Below are 12,432 nucleotides of genomic sequence, written 5' to 3' on the forward strand. Positions count from 1 at the left end.
GGTGTTCAATGCATCAAATCTATTCTTTAGATGATCTCTAAATTCAGGAGGGATATATTCAAGGTCATATTTTGGCTCTCATGGACTTGTTTTAATTTTCTTCAACTTCAAGTTGAAATTGCATGTGAACAGTTGATGGTCTGTTCCACAATCAACTCCTGGCTTTGTTTTGGCTGAAGATATTGAACTTCTCCATTGCCCCTTGCCACAGTTGTAGTCAATCTGATTTCTATGATTTCATCTGGTGAAGTCCACATGTATAGCTATTGTTTGTGTTGTTGAGAAAAGGTATTTGCAATGAATAAGTTATTGGTCTTGGAAAATTCTGTCATGAGCTCTCCAGTGTCATTTCTATAGCAAGGCCAAATTTTCCAACTACCAGTGATTCTTCTTTGTTTCCAACTTTTGCATTCCAGTCACATCTTGATTGCATGTTTGGTCAATTACAGACTGCAGAAGTTGGTAAAAATCTTCAATTTTTTGGCTTTGGTGGTTGGTGCATAAATTTGAATAATAGCAGTATTAACTGGCTTTCCTTGTAGGCATATGGATAATATTCAATCACTGGCAGCATTGTACTTCAGGATAGATCTTGAAACATTCTTTGTGACAAAGAATGCCACACCATTCCTCTTCAATTTGTTATTCTTGGCATAGTAGATCATATAGTTATCTGATTCAAAATGGACAAAACCAGTCAATTTCAGCTCACTAATGCCTAGGTTATCAATCTTTATGCATTCCATTTCATTTTTGTCAACTTCCAATTTTCCTAGATTACTACTTCATACATTCCATGTTCTGATTATCAATGGATGTTTGCAGCTATTTCTTCTCATATTGAGTCATTCCATGTAAGCAAATGGAGGCCCTGAAAGCTATACTTTATCCATATCATTAAGGTAGGCTCTACTCTGATGAGGCAGCTCTTTCTCAGTCATATTTTGAGTGCTTTCTGACCTAAGGGGTTCATCTTCTGGCACTGTATCGGACAGTGTTTCAGGGCTATTCATAAAATTTTCTAGTAATATATCAGACATTGTTTCACTACTGTTCATTACATTTTCACTGGGCAATTCTTTGAGAAGTGGATGGCCTCTTCCTTCTTCTGAGTTTGTCTCAGTCTGGAAGCTCCACCGAAACCTGTCCACCATGGGCACCCCTGCTGGCATAGCCTCCAGCCTCACAGCAACACACAAGCCACCACAGTATGACAAACCAACAGACAAGTTCATCTCCCTTAGCTGTTCCAACTGCTCCACTCACTTCCTGGGCTACCCCCTACCTATTCCTGCTGGCCCTGTCTGCGGCTGCTCCCTGCTGCCTGGGGGCTGTCCCCTGCCCCCTTTACCGTTCTGGCCATAGGCCTGTCTGCCACTGCTCCCTGCCGCCTGGGGGCTGTCCCCCACCCACCTTACCTGTTCTGGCTGTCAGCCAAGTTACCTTGGTGTTTTGTAATTTTCAACGTTACAAAATAGTAAAAAGAGTGTATTTAAAATGTGTGCAAGAGAATGAGGCCACACACATGATTTTAGCCCTGTTCCATCGAGGGCTGATACTGCAGGCTGTAAGAGTGGTGATTTTTGTAGTTTTTTGCAGAGGTGTGTCAACATAGGTATTTTCACATCCCTCACAGAGTGTATGGTACTTGGCAGAACTCTCTAAAAGACGGTGTTTTGCCCTCTTTAGCCACCCTTTATACTGGATACTAGAAAATGGTTAATTCTGTGTTATGTGTAAGCAAGTATTTCAGCAATTAGGAAAGAAAGAATTATTCTAGCCTCAGGGATGATTTATGTTTCTCTCACACTGAGGAGTTGTTAGAATTTAGGGAAAAAAACATATCGCATTTGCGTCCATGATTACAGTCTGTTTTGGTTCCCTAGTGGTGTTCTAACAGAAAATACCAAAAGTAGGTGGCTTGAACAAACAAGGATTTATTCTCTTACAGTTTAGGAGGCTAGAAGTGCCGAGTTCAAGGTGACAGCTCTAGGGACTAGTTGAAAGTCCTTCAACCTTGGGCTTCAGCTCTGCCCCTTGTTCCTGTCCCACTGAAGCTGGAGGCTTGTCTTAACTCAGACAGATGCTGGCAGCTGAGGCTGACAAACCTAAGGTAGACAAATAAAATGGCACAGTGCCAAGACTGGTAGGTTGTCATGGCAGGCTGCTGAGTGAAGACCCAGCTACATGCAGGGTCCAAGCATTCCAAAAAACCTCAGAGACATTTCTCAAAGCTGTCTTCTTATATAGTGGAAACAGACCACATCCCTAGGGTAGCTAGTCAGCTGCTCATAGTAGATTCCACCATGGAGTTGATTACCAGTCTCTTCATGGGGAATAACTACATCCAGTTGCCACTCAAAACCAGACTCAGCCAAGTTGACACACAACCTTAGCGACCACACGTTCTATCAGGTGAAGGCACATGATGACAGCATTGTCACATCAGAGACCCTGTAGCCCCTGTCCTATCCTGGCTCTGCCACCCACAGGTGTTTTCCTGTCGAAGCAACATGAACAAGCACCTGCTGACTCACGGCGACAAGAAGTACACCTGCGAGATCTGCGGGCGCAAGTTCTTCCGGGTAGACGTGCTCAGGGACCACATCCACGTCCACTTCAAGGTGCTGATGCCATGCTGCTTTTCCCTACCTTATGTCAGGTCATTGAGGCAGGAGGTGCCTTAGGCATCCTGATATAGTTGTTACCCTGGTAAATGGGATCTCTCTGAAATGAGCTCTTACTAGTATATTTGCTTTGTCTCCTGTAGCTGACTGCGGGACTTGAATTAAAACTCCACTATTGGTGCTCTCCAGGGAGAAAGCGAGGGGCAGGGTGGTGGCATTTGCATTCCACCCCATCTTTGTGGAAAATGGACAGTCGTGTGGGGATCTTGGAAGCAGCAATGAGGATTTGGGGTGATCATTCCAGGCTGGGAGAAAGTACTCATCCAAAAAAACATGAAGAAATCATAGTATGAGTAACAGTTGCTGTGGAGTTGACTCCAACTCATAGCAACTTTGTGTGTGTCCAAGTAGAGCCATGCTTCATAGAATTTTCAGTGGCTGATTTTTCAGAAGTAGATCACCAGGACTTTCTTCCGAGGTGCCTCTTGGTAACCCGAACCTCCAACGTTTCGGTTAGAAGTCCAGCACATTAGCCATTTGCACTACCCATGGACTCCAAAGAAATAATAGGTGATGCCCAAGGCCCCAGTTAAGTGGAGGTGCTGGCTGCTGGCTGAAGTGGCTTTGCTCTCAGCAGCTCCCAGCCCTGATGCCCAGGTGAGGATCTTGATACAGGTATGAGAGAAAACGACAGGGTGAGGCGTTGAGAGTGTGGGTGATTCTGGGGTTCAGATGAAGAACCTTGTGGGTTCAGATGAAGAACCTTGTGGACCAGGCTGCGGTGGTGGAAAGAGAGTCCAGGAGGAGCTAAGAGCTTAGGGTAAAATGGATTTAGAGACACCTCATTAGAATCCTAACCACCTTGTCCTAGCTATGGATCCTTTCTGATTAAATTAAACTCAGCAGAGGTGAGGGGCCCTGCTTACACTGAGTGCCTTATGAACAATAACAACAACAAAAAAAAGCAAGTTGCCACAGAGTCAACTCTGACTCTCGGTGAACCCGTGTATGTCAGAGCAGAACTTTGCTCCATAGGGTTTTCAGTGGCTGACTTCTCAGAAGTAGATCACCAGGCCTCTCTTCTCAGACACCTCTGGGTGGACTTCCGCCCCAGCCTTTCAGTTCACAGCAAAGCACATTAACTCTATGCACCACCCCACTGCCTTACAGATACATGATGCCAATTACAGATACTTGCCCTTGTCTTGCCCTCCCGGGCTCTTGCTCTTTCTAAAGGGTGTTGTCCTTTCTTTGCTAATAAAAAACTTATACACAGTCTCCGTTTGCATCAAAGGGCACAGTAGTACAATAGAAGAAATGAAACAATAGGACTTTGTGAAAAATCTCTCTGCTTGAGATGCAGGAGAGAAGAAGAGATACAGTAATGAGCATTCCTAAGGAAATCTTTATCCTCCCAGAATCCTGTGTTTTGCTTAAAAATAAAACTTTGTCTTAGGGCTGAGCTGCTGGCAGCACTGCTGGAGGACAGGAGAGGAGAGCAGACAGGCTCTGAGTTGCTGTGAGGAAAATCCAGAGCAGAGTCGTTCACAGTGATGTGTGAGGACTCCCCCTCAGAGTGCTCCCCCAGCTTCTAGAATGGCCCATCACTCAGAGCCTCAGCCTTGTACTTTTCTAGCCTATAGAAGGAATATTGTGGAAAAATTGTGGTTTAGTGGTAGAATTCTTGCCTTCTCTGTGGGAGACCAGGGTTTGATTCTCAGCCAATGTGCTCATTGATGAGTGGAGTCTTATGTGCTGCTGTGATGCTGAACAGGTTTTAGCAGAGCTTCCAGACTAGGACAGATGAGGAGGATAGGCCTGGCAATATACTTCTAAAACTCAGCCAATGAAAACCCTTTGGATCACAACGGTCCAAACCACAACAATCATGAGCATGGCACAGAGGACCAGGCCGTATTTCGTTCCTGTGTACATCGGGTCACCCTGAATTGGGGCCAACTTGATGTCAGCTAACAACAACATAAGGAATATTGAAGATGCCTTTCTTGCAGTCTTTTTTCAGAGAAATAAGGCGAACTTAGAAAGACCCTAGTGTGGTCCCACAGAAGAGACTTGGAGGTCCCTGATCTCCCCTGGTCAACAGGTGACACTGTTGAGGCCTGGAGAAGTTGGGTGCACAGTTTACCTAGCACCAGGCCAGCTTCAGGCCCAGGACTATGCAGCCTCTCCCTCACCCCAATGGTTCCCAGTCCCGGATGTGCAGATTTCACCTGAATGCAAGCAGGGCCCAGGTGCTTGACCATCACAGAAAGTGGGATGTGTCCAAATGCACAAGGGTTTGGGAACCTGAGGACCCAGGCCAAGCTCTGCCAAGTGCCTGACACACAAAGGAAATTGTTAGACTGCCTGCATCTCAGAGCCTGTGCCATCTCCTTTTAGGTGAATGATTAACTCTTACTGTGGGATCAATACCTATGAAAGCATTGGCCAGCCTGTTAGGAGTCAGATGTTGTACCTGTGTTTTCCAGGATATTGCCCTCATGGACGACCACCAAAGGGAAGAGTTTATCGGCAAGATTGGGATCTCATCTGAAGAAAATGACGACAATTCTGATGAGAGTGCTGACTCAGAGCCTCACAAGTATAGCTGCAAAAGGTGCCAGGTAGCTTCACCAGCCTCCTTGTGAATGCTGGGGGCCACAGGAAAGGAGGCTCCTAACCCCAGGGCTGCCCACACCCCACACAACTCTTGTATGCCCACACCAGCAGAGACTCAGACTTGGTGAGCTGTGCACAGGCTGGGATACCTGCTCACCCCATGCTGGACCAGGCACCTCATACCATTTAGGGCACCCCCTTCCACACACACACACCCCTATGCTGGGTAACCACACCACAGAGTATGTCCTGGAGGGCTTGTCTGTGCCACATACATATGGGTCTCACCATGTGACAGGCACACCATCACTCAAACCACTCTCTTGGCCTGTTACCTTCACACACAGCCATGTGTCTTCTCCAGGAGGAGGTCCGTCTCCTTGAAGCTCAGCATCACTGGCCTCAGGCCAGGCTCCTGTTTCCTTTCCTTCTCCCCCTCTTTCCTTCCCTAAGCTCCTCACCAAGGCCCACTCTAGCATGGAAAGGGGCATCTGCTTAAAGGGGGGTGGTTTCTCGTGGGGCTTGTGCCCCATGTTTTCAGCACCTGGCTGTACTGGCAATGATCCTATCTTAGGGATCTTAGGGCCTCTCTGCTATGTGAAGAGCTGGGTGCCCTGTGAAACACAGCTTCCCTCCCAGCATCCCTGAGCAACTCACTACTGCATGCTTGTTGGGGCATGGGGGTGGGTGGTTGTGCTCCCCTCTGGGCTACTCGGGGGAGGGGTGAGAGGCAGGAAGGTGGAGATGGAGGCAGAAGACAGGATTGTTCAGGGTGCTATCTCAAGAGTTGGCTAGGGCAGAGGGCTGGCACCTGTCTGGAAGTATTGGAGGAGCTGGAGGGGGACTTCGTAAACTTGACCCCTTGGCATTTTTACAGGTGCCAGTCCTGCCTGCCCTGTAGTAGTCTCTCTGCTCTGGGGGGGGGGGGCGGTCCTGGGTTCTCAGGGGGCCACTCAGAGAGTGAGATGGCATAATTGGCTGATGAGGACCAGGACCTGTGGCGCCCTGTCGTCCTCCGTCTGGGTATCACAGGTGTCTGTCCCTGGTGCCCACAGCTCACCTTTGGCCGGGGAAAGGAGTACCTGAAGCACATCATGGAGGTGCACAAGGAGAAAGGCTACAGCTGCAGCATCTGCAACCGCCGCTTTGCCCTCAAAGCCACCTACCACGCCCACATGGTCATCCACCGAGAGAACCTGCCGGACCCCAACGTGCAGAAGTCAGGCCCCCGGGCTGGGGGGTGGGCAGAGGCACAGACACTTTAGTGGGCCACTTATAGCCTCCTGGCAAGACTTGTAAGAAGCATGCTTATGCATTTGCCCTTGACTTCTTCACAGATCTCACCCTCAGCTCTGTTACCATCTCAGTGAAACTCATGGTCCAGCAAGGCAACCTCACAGAGAAAATAGCACTGTGCTCAGCCTGCCTCCAGAATACCCTAGGCACTTCCCACTTCCCTGCAGTAATTAGGTTTCTTTACTGCTGGCCCCCACCTCTGGCACCGGATCATGAAAAGTGTTATCTCAAGGGAATGAATGGTCCTGGTTAGAGGCAGAAGATTTGGGTTTCTTACCATCCACACATTGTCATTTTTGCTTACCTTTGCTGATAGGGGTACTTAAGAAAATACCACGTCCTGCCAGCAAGGGCAAGTTCCTAAGTGTCTTGCCTTTGGTTTCAGGTACATCCACCCTTGTGAGATCTGCGGGCGCATCTTCAACAGCATCGGGAACCTGGAGCGGCACAAGCTCATCCACACAGGTGGGTGTGCTTCCTTTGTCAGGTGACCTTGACCACAGGGAGGGGGGATGTAACATGACTCATGAAAGTGAGTGCTCTGGGTGCTTCCTGCACACAGTGGTCACCCCTCACTTCCCCGCAGGTGAGATCCCACTGCTTTCCCAGCTTCTGCTATACTTGCCCTGCTCCCCCCCAGCACTGCCCATCTGGTCCTGCCCCTCCTCAGGCCCTCAGGGCCATGCCAGAGAGTCCACTGAGGGAAGGATCTATGAAACAAAGAAGAGAACTCCGTGTCCTTACTATGGTTCTTTCTCCATTATAACCTCTGTGTGAAAATCACAAGTGTGGATTTTGCAGCTTTGAAATTTGGATTTTTTTTTTTTTTTAAGGTGTGAAGAGCCATGCCTGTGAGCAGTGTGGGAAATCCTTTGCCAGGAAGGACATGCTCAAAGAGCACATGCGTGTACATGACAACATCCGCGAGTACCTGTGCGCCGAGTGCGGGAAAGGTACATGGGGCCCTGGGCCACGCCCTGCCAACCACAGCATGGTAAACTGAGTCATAGTGAGACACGTTAGATGGTGTAGCACTGGGAGATGTAAGAGAAAATGCTTAAAAAAATTCCTTAAACCCACTGCCATCGAGTCAATTCCAACTCATAGCATCCCTCATTGGGTTTCCAAGATGGTGAATATTTACAGAACTACATTGTCCCATCTTCCTTTTGTAGAGTGGCTGGTGAGTTTGAACCGCCAGTCTTCTGGTTAGCGGTCAAATGCCTTAGGCACTATGCCACCAGAGCTCCTGAGTTCCTTAAAAGGAAATGTAAATGAGAACATGGTATAGCAAGATGTGTGAACTGTCACCAAAGCTGTAGCTGAGATAAATCCATAGACTTAAATCATTTACTTGAAGAAGGAGGAGGAAAAAAAAAATGTGGTAGGTATTCAGACAAGGAATTTAGAAGATAAAGTAGTCCAAACAGCAAAAGAAATGATCAATTTAAAGGCACAGATTTTTTTTTGTGTGTGTGATTTGGGTGAAAATTTACAGAACAAATTCACTTTCCATACAGCAGTTCACATACACTTTGTCTCATGACATTGACCACAATTTACCACAATGCAACACCTTCCCTCCCACTTCTTCCTGATGGTCACCTCTTCCCTGTGTCCATCCCTCCATGCACCCCTACCCCCTGAGCTATCTCCCAGTGCATAAATATTGTTCTCTCCAAGGAGTGTATCTACCTCAGGTAAATGTTCAGCTTATATGCCTGTCTTTTGTTTGGGTGGAAGCCATAGGTGTGGGTTCAATTACAGACCTGAAGGGCAGCTAGGGACCATAGTCTCAGTGGTTCCACCAGGCTCTATCAGACCAGCAAACCTGGTCCCTAAAGGCACAAATGTTAAGAGTAGGAAAATATAATGGGTGTCCCTGGAAGGTGCAAATGGTTAAGTGCTCAGCTGCTAACCAGAAGATTGGAGGTTCAGGTCTACCCAGAGGTGCCTTGAAAGAAAGACCTGAAGATCTCATTCTGAAAAAGTAGCCGTTGAGAACCCCATGGAATAGTGTCTTCCTCTGACATACATGGCATCACCAGGAGTCAGAGTCAACTTGACAGTAACTGCTTTGGTTTGATAGTAGGAAATAGCACACCATATAAATGTTTAAGGTGTAAAGTCATTCTGAGAGCCCCTGTAGGGTCTGACGGTAGACACAGACCCCTCAGCACATGAACCACTCCTGACTGAGATCAGTTCTGTATTAGAGTTCACATGACCAATGAAGTGTTATTTTAATAGTATGGCACTGGTTAAATAAGTAAATCCACTAAAAAAAAAAAAAAAAACCAAACTCACATCAGCAAGTGAAATAAGAAAAATAAAAGATAATCCCAGCACAAGCTAAAATTTCAGCCTATTCCTGTTTTTTGTTTTGTTTTAAAACCATTCACAAAACTTAGTATAGAGCATCTGTTTATGGCTGTTTGTGGTAGCAGCCAGCTCCATCTATACATGAAGAAAATGAAAATGCACCTTAATCCGACCAACTAGAAATCCTTGTTATTGTTGTTGCTAGTTGCCATCGAATCAGTTTCTACTCATGGCGATGCCCTGTGTTGCAGTATGGAACTGTTCCATATGGTTTCTAGGCTGTGACCTTTTGGAAGCAAATCACCATTTATGTATTTTAAACAATTTAACATGTAAAAGGTTAAAAATATCAATTGCAGGGAAAAGCATAAAATGGGAAATATCCTTCTTCACCTTGCTATCCCCAGTCACCAGGTCTTTTCCCCAAAGGTGGTAGTAGTTCAGTTATTGTCAAATTGGCACTGATTTCTGGTGACCTTATGTGTGACAGAATGAAATGTTGCTCGGTCCTGTACCATCCTTACAGTCATTGCTATGTTTGAGCCTCTTGTTACAGCCACTCTGTCACTCCATCTTTTTGAAGGTCTCACTGGCCCTCTACTATACAAAGAATGATGTCTTTCTCCAGCATTGATCTCTGCTGATGATGTGTCCAAAGTAAATGAGACAAAGTTTTGTTATCCTTGTTTCTAAGCAGGTTTTCTGTTGTAAAAATGGCAGTGTCAGACCTCCTTGTATAACTTCACAGGGGAGTTGGATAATCAGGATCAGCCCCAAATTGATTCCCATGTGATAGAGGTCAGACATACCTGTATCCTTCAAACTTTTTATCAATTCTGACACCAGCCATCCCCTCTACAGCATGATTTACTTTCTCTGCAGAATTTGATAATTCACTGCAGTGGCCACACAGAACTCACAGACCATACTCATGATTATGGGATTTATTAGGAAAGTAACAAGTTACCATTCAGGATCAGGATCAATTTGGAAGTAACAGGAACCATTCAGGATACAGTTCTTTGATCAGGACAGCTCCTTCTCGTGGCCTTGCTGCCGCTGGTGGGCCTGCTCAGCTTCTTCTCAGCTATGCCTACAGGTGGGCAGGCCTTGCTCACAGCCTCAGTCCTCACTCGGCCTGGCTTCTGCCCTGCTCCGACAAGTGTTACAAAGCTGTTTAGCTCTGCCAGTAAGTGCTCTGAGGCACCCTTCTCTACCAGCAAGCCTCCTACCTAAAGGTATTCAGCTCTCTCCCTCTATCTCTTTGGCTGGTCTCTTGGTTTCTGCCACCTCACACTGCTGCCACCAAGAGTGTTACAGCTTTCCAGTGTTACGGTTCTCTTTGTATTGTGGGTCTAGGTGTTTCTCAGTGCAGAGACCCCAGGTCCAAAGGATGTGCTCTGCTCCTGGCTCTTCTAGATGGTAATAAGATCCCCCTTCAACCATTGGGATTGGCTCTTTTTAAACCTAGTGGGTGAAGAAAACTGACCAATCCCCTTGGTGAGCCACAGGCACCTTACTTGCATATCCCAACCAATCATGGCAAGCGTTTTACATACTTTATATGCATAGTCCCACTCTTGCAGGGGTCCTATGCCCCTTATTTGCATTGTCCCAGCCAGTCATTTAATAAGAGTTTTAGGACCAATACTCAAAAAAAAAAAAAAAAAAAACCTCACTGCCATCAAGTTGATTCCAACTCAGAGCAACCCTCTTTGGTTTCCAAGGCAGTAAATCTTTATGGAAGTAGATTGCTCAGTCTTCCTTCTGCAGAGTAGCTGGTGGGTTTGAACTTGCAGCCTTCTGATTAGCAGTTGGATGCCTTAGGCATTACACCACCAATGCTAGAAAAGCCATATAAAAGTAATTCATTGAACTGGACTAGTTTTTTTTCTAAGAGTGATTTGTTCATTCTTCTGGAATTCCATGGTATATTCAGTATCCTTCACCAACATCACAATTCCAACATGTGAATTCTTTGGTCTTCCTTTTTCACTATCCAACTTTTGCGTGCATATGAGGGATTGAAGAAACCGTGGCTTGGGTCAGGTGTACCTTAGTCATCAAAGTGATACCTTTGCTTTTTAAAATTTTACAGAACACTCCAAAGATAAACCTTCTTGCCTGTCCTCCAAAAAGCTTCGATCAAGGCTAGTTCTGGTAGATTGTTCTATTTAAAAAAGTAACACGTGTGCCTAGCCCCAAAATAATTTATTAAAAACCAAACCCATTGCCATCGAGTTGATTCTGACTCATAGTAACCCTGTATGACAGGGTAGAACTGCCCCATGATGTTTCTGAGGCTGTAATCTTTACTGAAGCATACTGCCACATCTTTCTCCCATAGAGCAGGTGGTGGGTTTGAATCACTGACCTTTTAGTTAGCAGGTAATTGGGCCCCCACATCTGGCACCTAGTTCATGAAAAGAGCTATTTGGGCAATTCAAGGGAATGAATGGTCCTGGTTAGAGGCAGAATATTTGGGTTTCTTATCATCCACACATTGTAACTTTTACTCACCTTTGCCGATAGAGGTGCTTAAGAAAGTCCCACTTCCTGCCACAGGGGCAGGATCCTAATTATCCAACCCCCTTGTGAAGTTACATGAGTAAAACAAACAGAAACACAAGATAAAACTTTTATCACCTCAAACCCACTCTAGTTGCCCTCTTCTGAAGAACCATTGTCAATAGTTTCCTGTGAACACTTCCAGAAGTTTCTCTGTGTATCATAGTGATCAGAGTGCTGGTTTTCATAGTCTGACATTGCTGGGTACCCAGTGGTTGTTAAGTAGTATGGATAGTGTGTGAAGATAGGTCTAAGCTAGGTCTCCATAACATTGCCTGTGACAGAACAACTAGATACAGTAAGGGTTCATCACACTAGTATTTCAGATGATCAGTCAGCAGCCTGTCATCTTTCCTGGCTTGCTTACCAAGTGTAATACCCTCCACCCTTTGCCATAGCTCTTCCAGCCCCTTGTTCCACATGCTGCCGCCAGCATACCTTACCCCCCTCCCATCGCCTTTTTCCTTTCCTCCCCCTTTTCCCCACTCTTCCTAAAAGTAAAATCTTTTTAAAAGTGAGGTGGGCTTGTAGAGCAGTATGGGAACAGGAATGGTCAGAGATAGACATTCATGACAGGGCCGTGGATTGAAGGCCCTGGGAGTCTGGGATGGAAACCACATTTTCAGATGTATATGTGCATTTTTATATTTGAAATGCATTAGATATTTAGTTTCATGGGTTCCTTTATGAATTCTGAGTACTGTAATAAATGCTGGGATTAGTACTTTGGTACTTATTTCTCAAAATACCAAAATACCAAAATATAAGTATTGTCAGGTTGCTTTCACATTAAAATCCCTAGTACCTATAAGCACCATTCTTCCTACGCTATATCCCACACCTTGATTTTTCCTATTTCAGACTAGGGAACTTAGAGCTATCTTTTCATATGATAACAAATAATTGCCCTAATCTTTTCTTAAAATCTTAATAAGATTCTGTTATGTGCATTCCTATAACCATGCCCTTTATTTTATATATATATATTTAAAAAAAAACT

At 45.7% G+C, this 12,432-nt stretch overlaps 1 protein-coding gene across 1 annotated transcript in view; it reads left to right on the plus strand.

Moving 5' to 3' along the window:
- PRDM15 (PR/SET domain 15) overlaps positions 1-12,432 on the plus strand; it is a 124,910-nt gene that overhangs the window by 80,728 nt on the left and 31,750 nt on the right. The window contains 5 exon segments of the mRNA XM_007947282.2: positions 2,493-2,624; positions 5,117-5,251; positions 6,302-6,465; positions 6,928-7,007; positions 7,376-7,495. Of these exon segments, the coding sequence (XP_007945473.2) occupies positions 2,493-2,624; positions 5,117-5,251; positions 6,302-6,465; positions 6,928-7,007; positions 7,376-7,495 (631 nt within the window).

Source organism: Orycteropus afer, unplaced genomic scaffold (genome assembly GCF_000298275.1).
Source record: "Orycteropus afer afer isolate SDZICR_OR568_19922 unplaced genomic scaffold, OryAfe1.0 scaffold00179, whole genome shotgun sequence".
Lineage (NCBI taxonomy): Eukaryota > Metazoa > Chordata > Mammalia > Tubulidentata > Orycteropodidae > Orycteropus > Orycteropus afer.